The 26,230-nt window shown below is 37.8% G+C and overlaps 1 protein-coding gene across 3 annotated transcripts; it reads right to left on the reverse strand.

Moving 5' to 3' along the window:
- Positions 1–79: 79 nt before the first annotated feature.
- On the reverse strand, positions 80–25,095 carry LIG1 (DNA ligase 1). Of its 3 annotated transcripts, none has more exons than XR_016172368.1 (18): positions 24,119–25,095; positions 23,492–23,608; positions 20,435–20,536; positions 20,242–20,355; positions 16,531–16,761; positions 16,355–16,449; positions 13,577–13,664; positions 12,451–12,582; positions 6,336–6,448; positions 5,083–5,184; positions 4,913–4,974; positions 4,646–4,717; positions 4,481–4,554; positions 4,323–4,379; positions 2,160–2,237; positions 1,949–2,026; positions 1,726–1,858; positions 80–1,175 (listed from the first exon to the last, which is right to left on the reverse strand). XR_016172368.1 is itself a non-coding variant. In XM_089150042.1 (17 exons), exons 1-17 carry the CDS (start codon positions 24,938–24,940, stop codon positions 1,781–1,783), a joined length of 2,415 nt encoding a protein of 804 aa, XP_089006168.1. In that variant the 5' UTR covers positions 24,941–25,095; the 3' UTR covers positions 1,442–1,780. The 3 variants fall into 3 exon arrangements, 1 of the variants encoding a protein (XP_089006168.1); XR_016172369.1 differs by having other exon boundaries at positions 1,701–1,858; XM_089150042.1 differs by lacking the exon at positions 80–1,175 and having other exon boundaries at positions 1,442–1,858.
- Between the last annotated feature and the right edge of the window lie 1,135 nt (positions 25,096–26,230).

Below are 26,230 nucleotides of genomic sequence, written 5' to 3' on the forward strand. Positions count from 1 at the left end.
GTTTAAAAAAAATTATAATATGATTAAAATTCAATTCAATGCTACTATGAAAGTCCTTTGCATTTACAATAAAGCAGAGTATATTGAAGGTGAATTTCATAAATATCTTTCTAATTCTAGTATAATACATCAAATCAACTACGTAGATACGACGTCCCAAAATTGTGTGAAAAAGAAAGAATAGGCATCTCCTTAAGCTTGCCCGTTCTCATCTAATTGCCATGAATGTTCCCAATCAATATTGAAGTGATGCAGTCCTTACATGTGCTTACCTAATGAATAGAATGCCTAGTAGAATACTTGATTTTGTGTGTCCCAATGAAGTTTTTCAAGGGACATCTTCATTTGTAATCCCTCTAAAAATATTTGGTTGTGTCATGCCAGGAATTCGACCCACAAAAGTAAGTTTGCACCCCATGTCCTCTGCTGCATCTTTTTAGGGCTCACTTACTTGTAAGAGTTACAAATGTTATCATCCTCCTTCCAAGAGGATAATTGTGTCCATAAATATCATATTTAATAGGTCCAATATTACTATACACCTCTCTTGGGGGAGAATCCAAGATGAGAGGCGTTATTTTTCACTTTGGACATTGTTATCACTCATATAGACCCACGAACCTCACATTTAGAAACTCAGGGAGAAATTCCTAACTAGGGGGAGCATTTGGCCAGTGTCCCAGAGCATTCAGTCAGCATACCTAGGGACACTCAATCTCCTCTTTCCTCCTCTGAATCTTATGAAGATCCTATTCAAGGGGAGACCACTCCTATGAGGTTTTCTTAAAATGACACAAAAAGTACTAAAGTATCCTGTTAAATTACATAAACTTGAAAAGCCTTAGGCTACAACTAACTACATGATGTCAAATGCCCTACTGCTTCAAGACCAACAAGTTCATTAAAACATTAAAAACAAAATCGTGGGAATCAGATGGATGATTAAGTACAAAGACGTGATCAATGAATTACACAACTAATTTCAGCAAAAGCCGAAGGCCATAATTAATCAGTTGACAACATAAATGCTGAAGGTACATATGCTAGCATCTTTTGTTCATTCACTCAGTGTGCCTTCGATTGGCTACACCATCCAGCGGTATCCAGACAGGACATTATGAGCCTGGTGCCAAACTGATCATAGCTTGATTCACGTCCCCATATGATTTCCACAACTGCAAAATCAAGACTACAAATTATTGTAAAATTATGCAGAAAAAAACGAGTATTTGCAGATGAAGTTGAGAAGAGCAAATTACATGTACACCACCAAGGTTTGCCAAACTTTTTCTATTACATTTACACCCCTTATGTTCAAATTATATATCACCTACACCCCTACCTTAGAATAATGGGGTTAAGTGATGACTCAAGCATCATCCATTGCATTTTCAAAATTCCCACATTGTCCTCCTTTACCCTCAAACCTGTTTCAACTTTCAAGAAAGAAGTAGAGGGGAAGGTTAAGAACAACAATTGGTTTTTACGTATTACTTTTATGTTCTTTTTTCACTTATAAGAAGATCCAACAAGAACTGATACATCTTTTTCTATTTAAATTAAAGCTGTCAAGCACAGCGTCATTTTCAATAAAATAAATACAAGGAGTGCACACACGATAGTTTGCATACCAAGGGGGTGTACATGTAGTTTGATCAATTAAAAATGAATAATCCAAGATCAACAAGATACATATTTACCAGCGAAACTGGTAAAAGATCGCACCATGGTGGGTAGAAACTGCCCCCGCTTGGAATGAGTTCAAAGTGAAATCATGGCCTTAATCATCTTCTTCTTCATCATCTTCATCTTGATTGCAATTACCATTATGCTTTTGAGCACGGTACATATCAGCAACCTAACTCAAATCAGGATACCAACATAGAAGATTTCAGTTAGGTATGAATCCCAACAAGACCAGCAAAGAGGGAGCTGTCCTTGATTTTACCTGATCAGAAGACGTAGCTTCCTCTGGGGTTTTATCTTTTCGCACTCGAACTAGACGTGGAAAGCGGAGAGAGATTCCCTAAGGCAACAAAGCCAATGAATTCAGATGGATAGGAAATGTAACAACAGTCCATAATGCAGAACAGTGACTATGGGTTTTAGTAATCGCAGAACAAGATCAATCACTTCTGTTGTCCACCAGGACATCTAACCTTTTTTGGATCCAGGATACCCATTGCAGCACAATTAACAGGACTAATTGTCAGATCCGCAGCTTTCACCTCCCAAACCTTTGAGAGAGAGAACCACAGATAAATGCGTAATTTTAGTGAAGAAAAATACAAGGAATTTTAAGTCTCCAAAATAAGCCATCAAAAGAATAATCAAATTGCCAATTATTTAATAACTATTCCATAAATCTTCATATTTCTGCACATTATTTTGAATCATAAACATAATTTTCAACACAGCAAAAGATGTCACAATGCACAGACCAGGCACCATAGACCTAGGCAATTTTCAACACAGCAAAAGATGTCACAATGCACAGACCAGGCACCATAGACCTAGGTAAGGTATATTGGTGCTGTTGTGCATAAACAAGGTTTAGATGGGGAGATTTTCAGGTTACTACGGTACTTCTTGTTTACTGATATACAGAGCCAGTTAGTTTAATATTACTATGCTAAGTGCTAATGATAAGTCCAAACTGAAGAGACCTGAAGCATTCACTAGTCAAATCAATGATAATTTATCAAAGGAGCCAACCAATCAATGATCCTCTTCATTCATTAAAACATGCAACAAATGATCAAATGAAGTCCATTTCAAAATATCATGATTTTAAGACCAGAACTGTATTTGGCTTTCCAATTGTAGCCCCTCCTTCCTCAAAGACATGATGAGCTGCAATATGGATATGGTGCACCATAAAAGCATACAACCATATGGCCAGTCATGACTTCAAAAACATGAAAATAGAATAAAAATTTTATGGCCATGGCAGTATGTAGCAGACGCATCAATGAACAGGGCAACTTAGGCAAGTGTGAAAGGAAAAAAAAAAAAAAAAAAAAAAAAAACCTAGAAACAGTGCTAAGTTGTATGAAACCTAAGTGAGAGCAGGCCTTGCCCACAGTTAAAGGCCTTGGTGCCTGGGTGAACCTAAGGTGTCCTAGGAGGGTTTTGGCAACTGGGTTCCTAAAGGTCAGGAACCAAGAAACAGAACCAATTAATCAACACTTCCAGATGAGCTATGTTAACAGCCACAGGAGACTTTCAGCAAGGGAACTCTCTTCAAAGGTCATTCAGTTGATTAAATGACAAAGTTTCTTTATGAAGCCCCCAACCAAAGATCCGTGGTTGCTTCTGGTCGGTAAAACCTTTCGGTGCCTGTTGCTCAACATTTTGCGTTTTATAGCCTCGGCTTTTTTTTCCCTATAGATTCCCCTTTGGCTTCTTTGTGGTTTCTCCGTGTTTTTTTCTCCTGATGGGGTGGCCTTCTTGACGCCCTCCTCGTGTGGTATGAGTCTATTTCTTGTTGAGCTTTGGGCTTGGTTGCCTTATTCTTCCAGGTGTGAAAGAAGATGATCCCCCCCCCCCCCCCCCCCCCCCCCCCCCCCCCGGGGGTGATTGTTTTGAAGGAAATCTTTCTCTTTAAGCTGCCATTTTTTTCAGATAATTGTCTTCTAGTGTTCCATAGTTAAGATGTAGCTGTAACAATACATTCACTCAGCAAAGATCCAGCTTTAACAATGGACAAAGAAAATACAATAGATATTCAGCCAAATCAGAGAAAGAAGAAATATTTTCTTGCAAAAATACTTTCTTTTCAGTGACAGCTTTCTCTGATTAAGCTGCCAATTTTCAAATAACTGTCTTCAAGCATTCCTTGTATTAAAATGTAGCTGTACTAACAATAAATTCAATTAAGGAGTATCTGAGCTTTAACAATGGATGAAGACGGCACAATAGGTGTTGGGCAAAATCAAAGAATTTAAAAGGGCATACCCAGTGCATGAGGCTCCTGCCACTGCAGGGTCTGGGGAGGGTCTATCTATGTAGCCTTACTCCTATTTTTGCAGAGAGGTGGTTTCCAAGACTTGGACCCATGACCACTTGATCAAAATAGAGCAATCTTAACCATTGCACCAAGGCCCACCCTCTCAAATATGATTGAATGAAATAGCATAATATGATCCCAAGGTAGAAAGATGCAGAGAAAAAATAACCACCAAGGCAACAGGGTAATAATTACTACCTAAAATGGTTGAAGTTGGAAAATATGACAGAAAAAGATGGTCAAGTAGGATCACCAAGGTAGTAGGATGCATAGAAAAAAATATTCACAAAGGCAAAAGGATGATAATTACTACCTCAGATGGTTCAAACCACACATCAGGATTCATTGCATCACCAAATCGGTAATATGGCTGGAAACAACATTAGAATGAAGTTTAGCTTCTTAAACCATTTCCTAACTGACAAAACTGTTGATTTATTCCCCCCACCAAATATTGAGAAGAAATTTAACCTTGGGTTTGGGGATCACTTTAGTACGAAGACTATTATAACACTCCTCAAGTATTGCATCAGAAAATCCAGTGCCTGTGCAGCATCAAACACAAGCATACAACTCAATGCACCAGGGAAATCCATCAATAGTAGATATCAATATAATCCAGGAAAAATTGCTTACCTAGTTTGCAAATACTCTGAAATTCTTCTTTCTTGTCATCATAACAAGCAAGGAGAAAGGCACCATAGAGACCTAGCAGAGCACAGTAAAATCACCAAAACAAATCATTCAATAGTAAAAGGGAAAAAGGAGACACGAAAGCTTAAATAGGTGACAGATAAATGGCCGAGGAGGATCAATTTGACGAAAAATAAATTCTATTTGGCAATGTCAATGCATGTTAAAATAAAGCTGACTCCATATGGAAATGGTTTTAATGGTGACTACCTTTGCGTTTCCCACGGCCATGGACTGCACCAATAGGTACTAAATCCAATGAGTCACCAAGGCTGCAAAACACAGATTTCATTAGTATTAACAATGATATTAAAATGAGGGCAAGGAGTCATGGTGGTCAAATGCAATTTATGAAATGAGCAAGAACCTTTATCATTTACCTGTCCATGTAATCTTTTTTCAATTTCAGCCAATTGTGGGATCGTTTTGAAGGCTCATAGGTAGCTTCTTCATATAATGTTTTGACAATCAACCCTTCAGAGCTGTACAAGTAAAAATAAAATAATGTTTAGCTTGTGTGGGGAAATCCTGGTGAACAAAAGATAGAACTTTCATTGCTGAGCATCTGACATCACTTTAAGATCACACACATCACTACACCTCCAGACAAAAAGAAAAGGAATGACAAAACAATTTACAAAACGTAGTCTAATTAGAAGTCCTTTCTCAAACATGTAGCAGTAGATACATCCCAAGAAACATCAACCATAGGATAGCAACACAAACTATAAATTACAAGCAGATCTTTCATTTCATTAGAAATAAAGATGAAAACCAATATAGTATGATCTGCTAGAGAAGGAACAAAATCCTGGCATGGAAGCCCCTATAAGAACATTTGAAGGATAAGGGGTAATTGCCTGACGTCTAAAATGATTTACCATAGAAGTGATAGGACATTGTTAATGGGAGAAAATCAATGACTGCAGGAAAGTTTATTTTCTGGGAGCAAGTGTCATAAAAAGAGATCATATGAATTACTGAATAGACAGAAATTCATGCATCTATGCGGGCAACTTTATTCTTAACAGTCTTGATTTTGTGTAATAGATGATGCTATGGCTTGTATGCTTTTTGGGTCTGCCTAATGCTGAGGCATACCCTCCATTAGAGGCTCGATTGCAAAGCCGGTTCCCTCGTAGATTTGTTTCACTTATGAACTGTTGCAGCGAAACAAATCTACGGGGGAACCGGCTTTGCAATTGAGCCTCTAATGGAGGGTATGCCTCAGCATTAGGCAGACCCAAAAGCATACAAGCCATAGCATCATCTATTAAACAATATCAAGACTGATAAGAATAAAATTGCCTGCGTAGATGCATGAATCTCTGTCTATTCATGAATTAACAAAGTGGTTTCTAACAAAACAAGAAAATAAAGACAGCGTAACTACATCATCCAGTAAACCAAGTCTAGAAGATTCTATTGCCCCCATGCACAGCAAATTGCTTGTTGATAAAAATGAATCGAAAAAGCATTTTCGTTGGTCAAATCAAGATTATATAAATCTATAACCTAGAGCAGATAAGTAGTTTCATTTTGTTTAATCAAGAAAACAAATACATTCCTTACAGCTACGACAATAGTTTCTTCAACATAGAAACCAAATACACCAAACGCCCATGAAGAATACCTCGAAGCAACTGCATCTTCAAGAAACTTTTGTATTACTTCAAGATCATCTGCTGTTAGTGCTTTCGCAAATTCAAAAACTCCTGGTTCTATCTCAAATGAATCATAAAGATGCTGTATCAAGCAAAGAGAAGGGAACGAGGTAAGGAGACATGAATATTGGGGAAAGAAGGGAAGAAGAAAAAAAAAGTTGCACAACCATCTGTTCACAGACAACTAGAATAATAATTTCAAATTGCTTAGTACTACTATCAGCATGCATAGCCTTTATAGTAAAAGCATTGTTGGATTCTACTAGGAGTTAAATTAGAGTTTGTGTTCATGTAAATTTCTATTTCTTGTTACCCAAGTAAGGGTATTTATGTAATAGTGTTGTTTCCACTTTATTATAAATAGAGGGTTTGAGATCACACTGATCACAATAAGTCATTCTACCACAATCGTTTCTTTCAACATGGCATCAGAGCCTAAGTTCAACGAGGATCTTTTTTTTTTTCTTTTTCAAACCCATCGCAAACCATCACAATTGGGATCACCATCGTTCTTCAGTTACTGCCACTGCACTATCATTTCTGCTGCAAACCTCGAAGACCAGAAAAAAAAAGGGCGGGGGGGCAGAAGAAGAGAAGAAGAACCACGCTTCCTGTTACCACCACTGCTGCTAACGCCTGCTGCTTCCTGTTACCGCCGCTGCTGCTAACGCCTGCTGCTTCCTGTTACCGCCGCTGCTGCTAACGCCTGCTGCTTCCTGTTACCGCCGCTGCTTCCTGTGCCATCGACAGAAGAAAAAAAAAAGGAGGAAAGAAAGCAGAAGCAAAGATGCTGCTACTGCTGCTGCTTCCTGCGCCTAACAGTGAGTTTACCTCTGATTTTTCTCTCTGTTTCTGGTGTTTAAGTCTCAGTTTCCGCTGCTGAAGTCCCTGCGATTGCGATTGAATCGTTGTATTGTTTCTGGTGTTTGTGGTGCTTCATCTATCGATCGAATTTACCGTAGATTTATCGAATTAAAACGAGGGGTTTAGTTTATAAATTTGAATTCTTTCAGGGACCTATAGGTAAATTATCATAGTTCCAGGGACTTATGCATAATTTTACATTTTTAAGGGACCTATTTGCAGATTTACATAATTTCAGGAACTTATGTGTAATTTTGGATATTATCAGGGACCTTATTGTAATTTCCTATTTTTTTTAGGGGCTTACTTGAAATTTCCCATAGTATTATTTGATAAAATAAAGAGAGAGAGAGAGAGAAAAGAAAAGACAAGACAAGACAAGACAAGAAAGGAAAGGAAAAAAAAAAGTCCGGAAGGAAAGAAGGGGGGAAAAATGGTATTCTTTATAAGCATTTTTTGAATTCTATCATTTGTTTGGGTGGTTTGGCTATTGCATTCTGCGACATTTCAGTTATTTGAAGGGGCAAAGATTGAAGAACTGCAAACAATTCTTTCAACATGGCAACCACTGACGGTACTACTGCTCCCATTGGATCCGAACATTACCCCAATCTTCATCCTCTTTCGGTAAGATTTGATGGCACAAATTATTTGATCTGGTCTTGATCTGTTTACCTGACTATTACCGGAAGAGGACTAGTTGGACACCTTACAGGCACCACTATCAAACCTACTTACCACAGGTGTTTCACAGGATAAATGGATATCACATGACTCTTTTATTATGTCATTCCGTTTGAATTTCATGCATCCAAATATTGCTTGAGGATACCTACTACTTGATACTGCAGCACAAATCGGTAAGGCTACTACTGAAACATATGGACAGTTGGAGAATGATGCATAGGTTTATGAACTGCGAAAGAAGCTTCATAAGACTACCCAAAAGGAACTGACTATGGCCCAATATTATGCCAAATTGCGATCTCTTTGGCAGGAGTTGGATCATTATGGGGATTATCAACCCACTAACCCAGATGATGTGACTACTTATAGGAAGCACATTAATAAGATTCTGGTATATGACTTCTTGGCAGGTTTAAATGTGGAGTACGATCAGATTAGAGTGCAAGTATTAAGTCGTTCTCCCTCCTACACTAGAACAGTCTTATGCTCTTGTTCAGTATGAGGAAAGCCGGCGATTAGCCATATTTCATACTCCTATCATGGAAAATCAGCCTTATAGTCTGTTAGCATTAAATCTGCTTTGGCTAAGGAGATTGTCAAATGTGAGCACTATCACAAACCATATCATACTAAGGCCAATTGTTGGAAGCTCCACGGGAAGCCTACCAATTTTTGAGAAAAAAAGAGCACAAAGAAGGGAAAAACCGAAAGCAAATCTTTCTGAGATAGTTTCCACAACACCTTCTGCAGACATTGGTTTTTCACAAGAGGAGTTAGCTACTGTACAACGTATTCTGCAGTCTTCTACTACCGGTACAGCCTCTACTACTACTTCCTCCACTACCCATACCAACTCCAATCTTACTACTTCAGACAAAACTTTTATAGGCTATCATGTTTCTTCAGTTTCTACTCCCTGGATCATTGATACAAGAGCCACAGATCATATGACATGTTCCTCCTCTTCTTTTTCACATTATGCTCCAACTTTCGGAAAAGATAAAGTTCGAATTGATGATGGCTCCTATTCTTCCATTGCTGGAAAAGGGATCATTAAGCATTCTCCATCACTTTCTTTGTCTAAAGTTTTACACGTTCCCTCTTTCTCTACTAACTTGCTCTCTATAAGTAGTCTTACACATGACTTGAATTGTAAAGTGATTTTTTCCCCATCTTACTATGTCTTCCAAGATCTGGTAACGGGGAAGGAGATTAGACGTGGTAAACTAGACAATGGATTTTATCTATTGGAGCCAATTGGAGGATCTACTTCTGCTCCAACTGCAACTCCTAATCAGGTCCATTAGGTAATATCAAACCTTCAGCAGTGGCACCGTAAGCTAGGTCATCCCCCTCTAGTAACTCTTAAGAAAGTATTACCCGATTTAGTTTCTTCTTGTAAAACGGATGAATTTTTTTGTGAAGCCTACATTTTTGCGAAGCAAACACGTTCTACTTATTTACCTTCTCTTATAATAGAAAATCTATTCCTTTTGGACTCATACTAATGTGTGGGGGCCTTACCAACGTATGTCTATTACTAGCCATAGATACTTTGTTACTTTTATTGATTGTTACTCTCGTTTTACATGGATTTATCTTTTAAAACAAAAAAAATGAGGTTTTTCGATGTTTTCGTGATCTTCATAATATGATTAAGACTCAGTTCAATGAATCAATACCACTATGCAGATCCTTCGCAGTGATAATGGCGAAGAGTATATTAATAGTGAATTTCAGAAATATCTCTCTGGACTCGGCATAATACACCATACCAATTGTGTTGATACTGCTGCCCAAAATGGGGTTGCCGAAAGAAAGAATCGGCATCTTTTAGAGATAGCCCGTTCACTTATGATTGCTATGAATGTCCCTGACCAATACTGGAGTGATGATATACTCATTGCCTCTTACTTTATGAATAGGATGCCCAGTAGGATACTTGGTTTTAAATGTCCTAATGAGCTTCTCCAGGGAACCTCTTCTTTTCTTATTCCCCCAAAGGTTTTTGGATGTGTCTGTTATGCCAGAATCACAGCCCATCAAAGTAAGCTAGCTCCCTATAATTTATGCTGCATTTTTCTAGGGTATTCTACTACTCAGAAAGGGTACAAATGTTATCATCCTCCTTCCAAGAAAACCATTGTCTTCATGGATTTCATTTTTAATGAGTCTTGCCCTTACTATACACCTCTCCAGGGGAGAGTCCTAGAGGAGAGGTGTCATTTCCAACTCTAGATCTTTCTATCACACCACCACAACATAACTTAGGAGTTCAAGAAGTATTTCCTGACCAGGACGAGACTTCATCTAGTATACCTAAGGACTCTAATTCCCCTCCTCTGTTTTCTGAACCATGTGAAGAACCTAGTCAGGGGAAGACCACTCCTGTGAGACACACTATTGAGGTATTCCAAAACAAGATTGACCAGAATAAGGAGGTACAAACTTATCAGAGGGAAGAATTACAACCGGCTAAAGCAGGTGGAGAAATGTGACACGCTACCACTTCAATCTCCTGCTCCAAAATCAGATTCTACTGTTCCCCTTAAGGTATCTTCTTCTGATCTTCCTATTGCTGTTAGAAAAGGAATCAGATCTTGTACTCAGCATCCCATAGCTAAATATGTCTCTTATGACTCTCTATCTGACTCTTATCGAGCTTTTATATCCTCTCTATCATTTATATCTGTTCCTAAAAGTTGGCAGGAAGCCTATGCTAATAAGAGATGGAAGGCAGCTATAGTAGATGAAATGCAGGTAATGAAGAAAAATGATACTTGGGAGCTGGTTACACTTTCCCCAGGAAAAAAACCAGTAGACTGCAAATGGGTGTTTGTGGTTAAACAAGTTGAAGGCAAGACTAGTTGCAAAAGGGGTTTACCCAAATCTATAGGATTGATCATCAGGAGACTTTTGCCCCTGTTGCAAAACTAAACACTGTCATAGTTCTGTTGTCTATAACTGTGAACAAACTGCACCAACTAGACGTAAAGAATTACATGGGGAGTAAGCAGAGGTAGTCTATATGAAAATCCTACATGGTTTCTCCGATGACAATACTGCAAGGAAAAAGGAAAGTTTGTTGAGAGGTCAATTTATGGGTTAAAACAGCCTCCTGAAGGCAATGAATCCTATTGGGTACAAGCAAAGCAATGTTGATCATACACTATTTGTCAAGAAGTCAGGTACTAACATCACACTTCTCATTGTTTATGTAGACGATATTGTCATCACATGGAATGATGGTGAAGAAATTCAAAGGTTGAAGGACTTTCTTGGCAGAGAGTTTGAGATTAAAGATCTAGGGAAGTTATAGTACTTCTTAGAGATTGAGGTGGCTTGATCAAAGAAGGGTATATTCCTATCCCAAAGAAAGTATATCCCAGATTTATTATCAGAAGTGGGAATGTTGGGGTGTAAAGCAGTTGATACCCCTATTGAAGCTGGAGCTAAACTTAAAGAAAAAGAGGGAGAACCAGTGGACAAAGGAAGATACCAAAGGCTGGTAAGGAAGCTTATTTACTTGTCTCACACCAAGCCAGACATCGCTTATGCCGTGGGGATAGTGAGCCAATTCATGCATGATCCATATTTAGCTCATATGAAAGCTATCACCAGAATAATAAAGTATTTGAAGGGAACTCCTGGAAAAGGAATACTTTTGTCACCCACTGATAATCTAAGAGTAGAAGCATACACTGATGCAGACTGGGCTGGATCTCCAGACAAGAAGTCAATTTTAAGTTACTGTGCCTTTGTTGGAGGTAATCTAGTTACTTGAAGAAGTAAGAAACAGAATGTGGTAGCTTTATCTAGTACCGAAGCTGAATATAGAGCTATGGTTCATGGAGTTTGTGAGCTACTATGGTTGAAAAGCTTATTGCAAGATATTGGAGTTCAAGTTCCAAACCCTATGATGTTATATTGTGACAACAAGGCTTCTATTAGTATTGCTAATAATCCGGTGCAACATTATCGAACTAAGCACATTGAAATTGACAGGTTTTTTGTAAAAGGAAAGTTGGAACAAAGTGCTTATCTGCATGCCTTTTGTGAGGTCTGGAGACCAAGTGGCAGATGTTTTCACTAAAGGTTTGAAAGAAAAAGATTTCCTTCCTATTGTAGGCAAGTTGGGCATGACTAATATCTATGCCTCAACTTGAGGGGGAGTGTTGGATTCTATTAGGAGTTAAATTAGAGTTTCAGTTGATGTAAATTTCTATTTCTTGTTACCCAAGTAAGGGTATTTATGTAATAGTGTTGTTTCCAATTTATTATAAATAGAGGGCTTGAGATCACATTGATCACAATAAGCCATTCTACCACAATCGTTTCTTTCAACAAGCATGCACCAGGGAAATATTTTCATCAGCAAACTTGCCCATAATAGAAACACAAGGAAGTGATTACTGCTCCATAGAGAACTTCATAACCACAACAGAACCGAATGGCTTGAAAACTTGTACTAAGAGAGAGAAGGCTCACTAGATTCTTTCTTTTTCATAGTTTTAACAACTAATTAAAATTTACCTGTCTGCGAACATTAAGCTGCTCTTTCAGTAATGGCTGCCCATTGATGTACAACAAATCAAAAGCGAAGATGCATACTTCAACCTTAATGTCACTCAAGGCCACCCCTTTACGAGCACGAGTACTGAGGATCTGCCAGAAATGCCAATTAAGAAATCATTTTTGTTTCAAAATTAAGTAGAATCCAATGACAGCAACATTATAGGAGGAACAGAAATTGAGGGTGGCAAAGAGGATTGGATCAACATGAGAAAATTCTACAATGGACACCCCCAACAGAAAATCTCACACAAAATAGAATGCTATTGTGAGACAAATTTGGGCAGGCAGCTCCAGAAAACTGGGATAAATATCTGATGATGATAATGGCAGCAACAACAGTTATCCAGAATACTGTGAAGGCCAAATCAATGCAATATTTTTATCCAAAAACAAAGATATTTAAGGGGTATAGGAAGACAAGTGACTTGTGAATGAAAATCTCACAACATACTGCATATTCATATATAGCACAAAAATAAAAAAGGTTTGGTCAGCCAAAATATGTGAGGGGATTGCCATGCCATCGGTGAATCCAGTGCTTCCTGAGTGGTAAATTTCATAGGAATCTAAAAAGAAATTTGAATTATTTACACTAACAAATATGTACGAACAAAATGCTCATTTCTCCATTTGAGTATTTCACCTTATGTACACCCTAATAACTTGCCAACACTCCAAAGTCCAAATACAATATTTTGATAGCAGAATTGAACACAAAATGAGTGAGGAAAGGTTCACAGAAGTTTACAGAAAAAAGAAATAAACAGAGTCTGAGAAAGGAGGAAAAAGAAAGCTATTGTTCTCCTTCTAATGTTATTAGAACTTCATCCAATCAACAGAAAGAAAGGTAAAATTTCTGAAAAAAGGGGAAGAGTTAGAAGCATTTGATAGAAATCACTGATATAAAAAAAGAATTTCCAAGAAATCTCTAAACTAACAGAAAATAACAATTTTAATGAAGAAAATTGAACTTTACCGAAAGGAAAAACCATCTTTGTGCCATCCATTATAACAATCCAACTCCTAAGGCTGCAATGAACTGAATTTACCTATGTGACATAAATTTTTTGTGAAAATAAAATACCTGGAAAGGTTGAATCTTCTGTTTTTCACGGTCATAAGCAACGAGTTCACAGTCCAGAACGAATGATTTCACAGAGGATTTCTTTACTCTGCACTCTGACAATAGAAGTTAGGGATCACTGTATCCTAAAAACACACACACACTATGAAATTAAACTTATTTCAGGAGCAGCTTCCTATTCTGGGAAAATAACAATACATACATATCAACAAGTGTAGCTCAAAACCCCTTTAACAGGGTAAGTATTTCATTTGCCTAATAAACCACATCTCCTTGTTCTTTACCTCCCCAGTTGTTATCAGCAAACAGCTCACTGGGTCGTCAGGTCATTCAAATGGCTATAACAGAATCCAGAATTATGGGAATTCACAATATAGCCCCCAATCAATGGTGGGGAGGATATTTTTCTTAATTTATTGCTTTTGATTGTTTAGCAAAGTGTTACCAATCGATTAGGACACTCATTCTTACCTGTGGCAAGAGGAGTTAGTCTTAGTTTTTGACTTGGATTTTATTAGTTAGTTGTATTTATATTCCAAATATGGTTCAAGCTTTATAGCTGATGATAAAGGCATGTACATGTGACACCCTCCTTACACTTTGAAATTTGAATAACAAATTTAGAATTCATTTAATTGAATTTTGAATTGAAAGAACTTAGGACCTCCCCTCTCTATTTTCTTCCCTCTCAACAAATTTTGGGTTTCCTCTTTTTCTTCTCTCTTCTTTTTTTCTTCTTCTTCTTCCCAGAAAACTGAGCCCCTTCTTATTCTCTTCCACTGATCTGAGTTTTCCTTCATTGGAATTTTACCTTTCAGCAGTTAGGGCTGAACCCATCTTATATTTGGGATTCACTTATTCCCAATTGCAATTGTGGATCTAGACAGCATCAGTAGGTGCTCCCCGGTAACAATCTATTTAACAAGGAGACTCATTCCAGAAAACTTGCCTTGTCAGACAAGACAATGACCAAGTTAGAAAGAGAAGACACAGTACAAGGTAGAGCGACGTTAGCATTGGGAATGAAGCCTATTGTGGCCTAGGCAAATTATTTATACTGACAAACAACACAGGTTCCTACTAAGAGTTAACTATGCATAGACCCAAAGACAAAAAGCAAATGCTATTAAGATTAATAAAACACTACAAGGCTACACAAAACCAACCACCACCAACAAAAATACACAAATGGAGAGGGGAAATCCCCTTCAAAGTATGAATTTAAAAACCCAACATAAAATTATTTAGTTTTCTTTCCAAGTGCCACGCTTCGCAGCCATTATTCCATACCTAACACTGAGACCCTTCTCCCATCCATCTAAATCATTACAAAGTAACAATTTGGCTCCCCTAAGGCCCTAACTGTGGAAATGCAGAGGTTAAGAAGAATCATAGACACGGGCTTGTATAATCTCTAATTAATAAAATAACTAGACAAGTTGAGAAGTACAAAGAAGTATATTATGTGAATGAAATGGAAAGGACCATCCTTTCCAATCAAAATAAGACCTAGCCAGATAGGATTCCTTGTCATTTCAAGAGCATCTTCAAGATAAAACTCAATGCCAAGATGCACCTGACAGAGAAGAGGAGGTGTGAGAACTGTAGTACATGTCCATTGTTCATAGCATAAACATCAAGATTCTATTCTTTCCAGACTCCCTCCACTCAAGCTTGTCCCAAGTATCTACTATTTCACTGGATTTGCAACAGAGCCAATAAGAAGTACGCTGGAGAGAAAAAAGTAGAAATCACCCTAAACAGGTGGTTTGAACTTTCTAGACTTTACAGAGTAGATAAGTTATTTGGTGGCACAACCACAGGCATGGTGTATGATTTGACAAAAGCTTCCATTTCCTGAGTACATTTTAAAACATCAGAAAGAACCTCTTCCTTACAGGGACGGCAATTCAGTAATTTTTGCACATTATGAGAGTTTTTCTGACCTTGATCTAGGTGGGTCTTGCATATTTCCCCACTCATGACTTCACAGGCTGACAACAGCAACAATTTTGGTAGGTTAAAAATTAGATAGGAATAAAGAAAAAAGGGTGGTCCCACATTTAAGATGGGTTTGTTATTCTTTTCTCTCTTTTTTTCTTCTTTTTTTCAATTTCTTCTGCAGTCAAGGTAAGCATTGGTTTCTATCATTCTCAAAAGAAAATCAAATACATATGTCATGATTATAAATAAATGTTATGGATATATAGTGGCCTCTGTCTCAGGAGCCTAGGGCACTGCCTATATCTCTTGCTTCTTCATATGAAAGATATCCTATTAGCTTTTGAGTTAAACTAACAGAATAACCACCAGTTCCTAAAACAGAGGTTGTGGACATCACGAAAACAGGAGAAGGTAGAGAGTCAGAAGAAAAGGTCGACTTACCAACCATCCAACTGAAAAAAGGAGAGAAAGGATATAGTATAAGTCAACTGCAGAGGGAAGAAACGATGGTTTTCTTGTAGCTTTTATATGGAGTCATCACTCATCGCCTGTCTCCAATACCAAACCTACCAGCCTAACATGGTGGATTTGACCCACTTTTTTGCCAATGTTGTGTGCAAGGTAGGGGTGGCATATTAACCCAATCTACATGGGTCTGTTGTATAGGGAATAATCTGGCACCCACACTTGCACTGTAACAAAGCACTACCCAACATTTTTTTTTAAAATAAATCTCTTAACATCAGCCAACAAAACAAAAATTTTGACAGACTAAAGCTAACAAGAAACAATGAATCATTACACAATGAACACATGGCCATAAAGAAAGCATACCTTGTCACTGCAATGACAACATCAGGAAACTTTGCTGTATTCCGTTCTGCATTTCGACTATATATCTCAACAGAACCATCCTCCATGTAATGTATCTGCGTTCAATGAGTGAGCAAAGCCATTGTGAAGAAACGGCCTTTTCTTTAGGGGGAGAAATACATGCAAAGTAAAATCACCTGTGCACGTTCTCCATCATACTTGTATTCACAAGTGAATTTCGTATCCTGGAATCTATCCAATATCTCTGTTACCCCTTTGGTTGGTTTAGCCAACATAGGCCCAACTGGAACACCCAATGTAAAGCAACATGTCTCTGGAAGCTTCCATACACCATTTTTCAGAAGAGTGGACACAATCTCATCGTAGTTAGGAACTACAGAATACACTTGTTTGACAATTTTGGAAGCCTGAAAATAATAAATACAAGCATACACTTAATATTGACCATCCAGTTATATATAAAAATCCTTTAAAAATTAAGGAAAAAGGCTAAGTGAGGCACAGTCGTACTTAGTTGTCCACTCACAAACATTAGGAAAATCTCCAGCACTGGATTGAAATGATACCCAACACACATGGAATAGGCATAAGGTTTGTTTTATTTACAACCCCCAATCTAATATCGTAGCACCATCTTCCATATGATTACCAATAGGGGAGACTATTTCTAAAAAGGGTACATCTTTTCTTTCTTAAAAAAATTATTCGCAACCAAAAACTAATAAAAACCAGGAACTGAAACCTCTAAATAAAGAATCTCACTGGGAGTAGAAGAGTAAATGCTATTTCCTACCTTACATAAAAAGAAGACTTGCATTTCTAGAAGACACATTTATCAGTTTTTAGAAATGTTTCAATATTTAATCAACAACTCAATCTTCATCTTAGGTTACATGACATTAACGGAGGAGACCTTAGAATGAGCATGAAATTGAGGTGCTTCCAATATTCTATTATCATAGTATCTACTTTCTCCTCATGCAACAGACACCCTTAGGAGATTCAATGATCCACGATCATGACAAATATATCAAACACAACTGTTGGGGATTGCCACATCAGCCCTCACTTGATTTCAATCATAACAAACACAAGGTACTAATGCCTTGATTAATAAATGCCTGGTTAGGGCTAATACAAGTTGATCAAGCCCAGAAAATCAAGTCACGTGAATTGGACCAAGGCCTAGTGATCAAGACATGGACGGGGTTGAGACGAGTCAAAGACCAAACCTAAGAGTGTACAAGTGCATTGATGAAATGAACGTGAAGCCCACTTGAATATCCCATGAAGATTTGAAGATCAAGAAGTCCAAGTGCACTTAGAACACACATCACTAGTAATTTAGCACATTCATGCATCATGTCTAAATTAACCCTAGGCAGACTTAGAACATGTTAGAAAGGCTTAAATTTTTCAGACTTAGAGATGGCTAGAAAGACCAAAATCCCAAAAAAATACACAAGTACTATGCTTGATGAACCAAACAGCAAGTCTTTTCCCAAATGGCAAGCCGTTTCAGCAAAACCCATTTACCTGCTGAACTAAATGGCAAGCCGTTTCATATATAACATGTGTTCACTGATAAGCCTTGAAACTCCAGTGACCAGACAGAATGGAGTCATTTCCAAAACGGTGTTAGGCCTTTTGAGCAGCAACAGCTACTTCTCCAATGATCTTCTGAAACGGCAAGTCATTTGAGGAAAAATATGGCTGTTTTTACTGTTTTAATCTCTTGGGACACACTATTCCCATTACTTCTCCTATATATGACCTCTCACCTTGAGAATTAAAACTCTACCTTTTGCCTATATTGTGCCCATCTTTAAGTGACCAAAAAGCACTAAGTCCTCACTTGCAATAAATCTGAGTAATGTAGATACCAAATTTGATTGATCAAAATAGTACCCAAATAGGACCTTTTCACAGGGAGACAATTGCAAATTTGATGGACTTAAAGTGAAACAGAGTTTAGATGGGAAAGAGGGCTGAAACTAGAATGGTATTATAACGGGCTGAATAGATCTTTAAATAGGGACAGAACTATAATGAAGAAAGTGACAATAACAATGTAACACGTAACACCCAGGCTTCACACCGCAAGGTGGATCGATTGGATCGAACACCAACCTACCTTGATCAAACACAAGGGTTCTCCAAAGAGGAGGAATGCTAGCAAGCAATTTGATTTCAATTCATAAGTTGTGTCTTCACCTCTTACATAAGTCTCTTTATATAGCATTTTAAAGAGACATAAATACTAATGGTAACATCCAACCACTAGCTAACACCACCTACCTATTAATAACTCAACTATTACCTACCTCTTTGACAAAGGAAAACTCCTTTGACAATGAGTTCTTTTATTTTCAAACCACAGCCCCTTTTATTGACTTTTAAAATCTAGACTTAGGCTTAGGTCTAGACTATAAAGTTCAACATATGTGGGCTAACTTTAACCCACTACAATAGTTCTAGCCCACGCAAGCCATGGGCTGTTTTGGATCATATCCTTAGGCTTTGATGGGCTTGACCATTGGGCTTTTCTCTTCCTTGTATATGCTGCCAATTCTGCATCACTGAGCCTCTCACCCCTTGTTCACACCTTGAAAAACTCTTCCAAAGAATTAAGCCCATCAAGATTGATTGTGGCTCTGGTGATAGAAGGCTTGTTGGGAAGTCAAGTAAATCCCAAAGTGGTGCAAGCATCTCATTCATGCATTTCATTCCACATTGCATCACAAATCTCAAGGGGTAAAATGCCACACCCTTTGATAGGTAACTTCTACCTAGTATTTTTCTTTTATTTGAATTCTAGTTCTAGGTTGAATTAGAATTGTAAATGGTACTCTTGCTCTGTTAACAAAACTTGTAAGGGTGCTCTTGTCTAGTGAAAAAAGATTGTAAAAGGTTTGTTTTCTACCCACCGCATGGAAAGAGGAATACTAGAAAGGAACCTCTCTTGAGACCAAGAGAGGAGAGGACATAAACTTGGAAAAGTTGAACCACTATAAAATCTATGTTTTGGTTGTTTGATATTGTCTCCATTGTCTACTTAACTTTTATTTTGCAATTACTGCAAAAATTAGACTAATCTATCAGAGGTAACCTATTCATTCCCCCTCAAGGTTACATTTACAGTATTGTCTCTTTTCTCTAAGAATCAGTATTTAAAATTTCTGTAGAAAGCTCACTAGCATTAAGTAATTGAAATTTCAATAAAAGGAAACCAGACAGATGGGTGTCTACTTCAGTTATTTTCTAGAGTTATTAATACTTGATAAAGCTCTCTACTTTTGTTCTAATAAAATCGCTTTGCTATCATATAAAGTGCTTACTTTTGGTAAGCAAACTCCAATTCTGCTGTTGAATCCAATTTTCTACTTCTAGAGACAAGGGGAAACACACACATAGAAACCAGCTTGGCAATCCCCCAACCTGCAACTGAAAATAATATAAGATTCCAGTTCATGATGACAAAAGGGCAACCGGTGATGTATCAATATCCTTTTTTTGTTTCTCTTATCATATTATTAGTATAGTTCAGAAACTCGCTGAAATTTTACTACATTTGACATATCACAGAAGGCAACATCCAGAATCAACACTTTTCCACTGAAATTTTGCTTATCTGGTCATTTCTGTCACGTCTATACTGTGCGCAAAAAAGCACTGTTTTGGTGAATTTTCAGCTCCACTCCTTTTTTGTCAAAGTCTCAGTGATTTCGCCAGCAGACAAAAAATGAACTATTCAACAATATCTCAACTATTTAAGTGAATTGCAAATTTTGGCCTGACCAAAATGGCCCACTGAAACGAGTTTTAAGACAACAATTAGTAGATCAAAGGCAAGACGTAGTATCGTGACAGAGGTAAGTGTTCCTAACCTCTTCCAGATGAGATTGAATCTGTGAAGGTGTAGATTGTGCTTCAGAATAAACAGCAGCATGTCCCAGAGCCACCAGGAGAGTCTGCTCTGCCAAACCTATTCGTAGTTTTGACTGCAGCAAGTTTAAAGTTGGTTCATAAAGAGCACAACATGTCAAGAAAACAATAGATATCAAAACATCCCACTCTAACCTGCAACAGACGAATTAAATATTGAGGTTCACAATCAGTAGCAGCAATAAGAAGCTCCCTGATGTGTCTTCTTTTCTTGTCTTGACTGTCCTTGCCAGATTCCTGTTCAAAATCAAGCCCAAATAAGGCCCAGCAGCACATACAATGATACAAAGGAACAGAAATGTCATATTATGAGCTAACTTCGCAACAAGTCATGAAAACTCTCTCCAACTCTAAGCGAGCAGGTTTCCTCCACTGCCTGGAAGAAGCCAGCAGCAATTGATAAGGCTCTCACTCCAAACTCTTTGGACATTTCACAAATGTTGATTTTGAGAAATTAGTTGTTCTCAGGGAAAAGAAAGCAAGAAAGACCACTGAAGACAAAAGTTAGTGGGTTCAACACATAGCAGGACATAAGTTTGAAATTGGTCCAATTTGTGGCTGTACCTAAGCATTCAATAGTTGGAAGAACCAAACCAGCCAGAAGATTTCTTTGTGAAGATAACTTCTTTTTGTACTGAGCCATAATAAGTGTAGGAAATGGAACTTTCTTCCCTGGTTATATTTGTTTCTCTGTATTTTTCATGACCATTGCTATAAATAACATCTCTTCAATTTACCAGAAAACTTGGGTGAACATGAAATTAAGTCACCTGATATGAAATTTATTATGATTTAAGAAGATTACGGAACAGAACAGCATTCAGGCTTTTTAAACAATATTACAAACAAACAGAAGAACTCAAATCAACAACAAAAAAAAAAATACTAAATAGACAACAAGAAAATATGAAAATTTTGGCATAGAAATAAAAGAAATTGAGTGGATAACAAGGATAGACATTATCGGCACTTAGTGATTCCATCCCCCACTCGCCAATTTCAAGGTCATAGTTCCCCAATATGTTTTCTTTCTTCTGATTGAATTTAGGAATACTTAGTCCAAAAAAAAGGGATCGTCCAGATATGTTTCTATATGTTCATCCCAAAAGAAGGGATCATCCATATATGTTTCTATAGTTGACACAACCGACCTCATCAGAATTTTGGCGACATTCCTTCCCACTGCAAATAGTATTAGCATAGTAATGCACTGGGTTGGAAGTTTGAACAACCCTTGCTGTGATTTAGGAGCCAGCCAAACAAGAAAACACAGAGTTCAAATTTGAATGGTAAGTCTGTAAATTTCTTTAGAGGCTGACACTTAATAACAAATGGAATCTCAACTAACTATGGCAAAATTCTATAATTTACTGGAATGAAGCTATCAGAGAAGGAATGTTTTACGGAGAGGATATGACTAAATTTGAGCAGACCCCACCCCAACCCCCCCCCCAAAAAAAAAAAAGTGAGGCAAGGTTGTGTACATCATATCATGAGCCTCTCCAAACACCAAAGTTGCAGAAGCATTATGCACTAGGTACACTCTTTATGTGAGTTCCTTTTTAAAGATTTGGTGGTGTTGAGCAATCCATATTTGATTTCTTCTATTCTCTTTTGTTATTTTATTCTCTCTCCTTCCTTCCAAGCAGATTGATCTCATCTTCTTTTCCTTTTCCTTCCAATTGATCTGATCTGTTTCCTTGTTAATGCAGTAACTTGCTTTTATCCCTATTATGTTCACAAGAATGGTCAACTGGGCATGCTTGCATCTGAGACCCATAATCTGAATTTTCAGATTGCATTATTTCATCTTAAAAAAATAATTTGTTTCATGCTTCAAGATGTCTCTGCTGAGATTACCATTATTTCATCACTAAAGTCATTCAAGCATCTATAAGCATTTTCTTGACACACAGCCTTCAAGAAGCCATTTTCTTGGTGAAGTCAAGCCAAAGCCTTGCTACGGCTGAATACACAGCTTTCAAGAAGCCATTTGTTCATTCCAAAGCTCTACAAGGCTCCCCACCCAGGAATCTGCAGCCTACCCGATCCCCCTTGTCCAATCTCCCTTTTTCTGTTTTTCTCGAGACTTCAGACCTCCAAAGGCATCCAAAATTCATGATCAGATCTGCACAAATATAGCCATCAGATTTCTCCCATACTTTATGTACATCATTGCCCCCCAACCCTAGAGACCTTAGAACCTAATTATACCCCATTTTGACCATCTGATTTCCAGATATGACTGTAACATATCTTCTAGTTTAACCATCCAAACCCAACCAAACTATTTTTCTTTTTTTCATTTTTTTTTTTTGGGGTGGGGTGGGGGGGGTCCTTTCCCCATATTATTACCTACATTACGTCCAAATTTAAATCCATGCTGACACCTATAGAACTAAGCTTCCCATCTCAAGCAATTTATCCCATATCTTCCATGGGATGGACTAAGTGTCATCCGTCATTCATATCATAAATATCATTTAGGAGTGCATTACTTTTCACCATAAAGTCATAGCCTAAACCTTTTTCCCTAAAATCAGATCTATCTACCCCACCTGAGTTGGTTCTCTATAAGGATCTTGAAAGAAATGGCCCTTATTCAATTGAGGCTACATATCATCACCAAATCTCAACTTAGTCAAAACAGTACAAATGATTCTTCCCCAATATTTGCAACTGGGGTGGGGAGTGGGAGCACCACCTATAACAGTGGTTCAAGGGCAACAACCCAGCACCTAAATTTTTCTGAGTCATTTACAAAAGTGGTAGTTCTGTACTTTGGGGGATTAAGGTTTGTAACATTTTTATTGGAACAGTGGAAGCTCAACTTGGCTGTGGACATAGCCCAACTTGGGTGAACCATGTAAATCTTTATGCATGTGTGATCCTTCTATATGCTTTTCATTTGCAAATCCCTGATCCTCTGCATTATAGTATTGCCAAGCAGAAAACGCCATACAATAAAACTTAACAAACCATATGAAAAGTTAAATAATAAAAAATATCTATAGTAAGTCCTTGTCCTCTAATTATGTGGTACAAACACAAATTAATTCGAACAGAACTCTAACTTTGTCATAACCTCGCTGTGCTGAAATGTATCTCAAACTTTATTTTCTTTTCTTATAGTAATGAAAGAGAAAAAATGAGAGGAGGGAAGATTTCCGCTTGAATTTTGAATTGACTCACATTAGCAATGAGGCGAAATGTACCAAAAACCTTAGCAACAGTTAAAGCTTTCGGCTTAAACATCAAACTTTGAGATGAACGACTTGCTTTTGCAACAAGGCCCAAATCTCCCAGTTCCTGCAATTAAAAAAAAATATGAATGTATAGTACCATATGATTGAATTAAATTATAAAAAAATAAAAAATAATAAAACCAAAAAAAAAAAAGAAGTTTTTTTTTTTTTGGGGGGGGGGGTGTTAGTGTCCCCAAAGTACATAAGAGAATAATTGTCAAATGAAGAACCCAAAACAGCAAGCATATTCGGCACTCAATACTCCAACTGATAAATAAGTATCCTCAAACATGCTACAGATACACTGCTGTACTACAATTAGCAGAACAGAAACTACCACCAGTGGATTGAATTTACAAGTTTCTCAATTGATAATTCGGTCGCAATCTAAATTATATATGCATATACGCGCTAAAATGCAACTGCTGCATTTTCCCTTCATATGAATGATATTGCATTGTCACGTCGCAGAGTGACTCTTTTCCATCTTAAATGATGAGCTTACGTACTCGAAACAAGGGGAAAGGTGTCCAATAGCCAAACTGAAACTAGAGAAGGTAAAGCCAATGATCACCTCTGTCTGTTTCTTGATTTTTGCTTCGCTCCTTCCGTATGCTTCAGCGAGAACTCTAGTAAGGGCAGCGTCTCCAAGCCCAAGTTCTATGCCCTCGTGAGACGGAGCAATCTTATTCGCAGATAGATACACAACATAAATCAAATCACCTGGGGTAGTAGCCATCACAGTTCTGAAAACATTACAAAGAATCTCCGTACTGACAATTCGCCCCTTTTCTTGACTGATAAAGTCAAACGCACGAGCAAGAAACAGAAAAGGGACGGATTCTCCATCTTTCCAGAATGCAGCAGACTTGGGTTCGAAATCAGACGCCTTCTTCTTCAATTGAGCAATGTGGTCATCCACACTGAGCGAGTGATCTTTCACGGCCGTCTTCGACTTCTTGGTAGAGTGTTCTTCGGATTGTGGTTGGTTGTTTTCAGACACAGCTTTACAGTCTTTGTCTTCTAGGGTTTTGGATTTCTTGGGAGAAGAAGGAGGAACCTTTTCTTCGGCCGTCTTCGCCTTCTTGCACAAGGGTTCTTCGGATTGCTGTTGCTTGTTTTCTGATGCAGCTTTAGAGTCTTTTTTCTCAAGGGTTTTCGACTTCTTTGCTGAAGAATTAGCACCCTTTTTGCCAGCAGCAGTAGCTCGAGCGGATTTCATAAGAAATTCATGGACGTTAGGGGTTTCCGACATTGAAGATATGGGAGTTGAAGAGAAGAGAAAACGGATAAAGGGTTTGCGAGTGGATGCAGCAGAGATCGCAAGAGAGAAGATACGAAACGATCGAGAAAGAGGGAATAATCGTGTCTGGCTTACCAAACACGGTCGGAGCATTACTTAGTATGCCTCTCTGAGGGAGTGGCTTTATAGTTTAAAGCAATCTCGCCTGCCAACGTGTAATAAAATGGCGGGAATGAATTTGCAGTCCCCACGAGAGTCGAGAACGATGATGGCTTGAAGCCAGGCGAAACGATTTACCCGGAAATTAGACCTATTATTTACAAGGGGTGAATCGGTCGTTCTCCCTGGTCTATATAAGAATGATGGTTCGATTGAGTATTGGGTCAAATTCAAATCAAAATTGGTTTAATATGATCTGATCCGGTTTGAACGTTTGTTGGGTTGGTTTCAACTTTGCCTCGTTAGGAGTCTTGACGCCTTTTTTTTTAGGTTCCAAATTTTATGTCTTTTTATGAGTACTATGCAAACACTTCACTCTTTGATCCAAAGGTCAAAAAGAAAAAAAAGAGGAACAGGGATTTGGCAGAGCATGATCAGTATTCTATCACACTATACAAACTATGGTTTTGAGAAAAAATGGAGATGGAAATAATACATACTTCTAGATTAATCCATCGAATCAAGCATCAACGGACCATATGATAGTTGATCACAACTCTGACCTCTGGAAAAGGCAATCTACAGTACATAAAGTATACAATTCTCATCAACAAAGAACCACGGAGTCACAAAATCCGAATCTTGCTATATCTATTCCAGCATCTTTATCCCACTCAATTCAGTCAATCCATCTATCACAAGCATCGGATTCATGGTTATCTCTTTTATTGACAACAGGTGAATTTATGGCTAAGTTAGCCGGGAAAGCATTGTCAAAATTAAATAACCATGAACCACCGACACCTCACTCCATATGGTGGAAATTCTTCTGGAAACTATCAATTCACCTAAAGTTTAAAAAAAAATTATGGTGCTTTGTGAATGCAGGCCGACAAAAGCCACAATCTCTAAATGGGCTGAAGCAGATTCAACCTGTGAATTCTGTAATACCAATGAGGAATCCCTATGGCACATTTTCTAGTCGTGCAGCTGGAAGAAGAGATGTTGGGAAGCAAGACCATTGGGGTTATGAACGGAAATCATAAACAATAATTCCCTCATTAACCTGTGCAATTTATTTCTAGCCTGTCATGACCTTGATAAAGAAACAAAAACCTGATTTTTTCTTTTTCTTCTTCCATTTTTAGTATTACATGCTATTGTATTTGGATATAAATAAATTCTAAGGTACACAATAGCACAAACCCAAACCCGCTAAAGGTACTTGTTAGTATTAACAGGTGGATTGGGGAATTCCAGCTTCACCCTCAAAATATGATCAAT

Source organism: Hakea prostrata, chromosome 3, assembly GCF_041222555.1.
Source record: "Hakea prostrata isolate BN-2017 chromosome 3, UWA_Hpros_2, whole genome shotgun sequence".
NCBI lineage: Eukaryota > Viridiplantae > Streptophyta > Magnoliopsida > Proteales > Proteaceae > Hakea > Hakea prostrata.

Coding starts and splice junctions, on each gene's coding strand:
- LIG1 (XM_089150042.1), bottom strand. CDS start 24,940: ATGCTCCGACCGTGTTTGGTAAGCCAGACACGATTATTCCCTCTTTCT. Junction 12,583..13,576: donor AGAAGATTCAACCTTTCCAG/GTATTTTATTTT, acceptor CATTTCTGGCAG/ATCCTCAGTACTCGTGCTCG. Junction 5,185..6,335: donor GAAGATGCAGTTGCTTCGAG/GTATTCTTCATG, acceptor TTACTTGTACAG/CTCTGAAGGGTTGATTGTCA.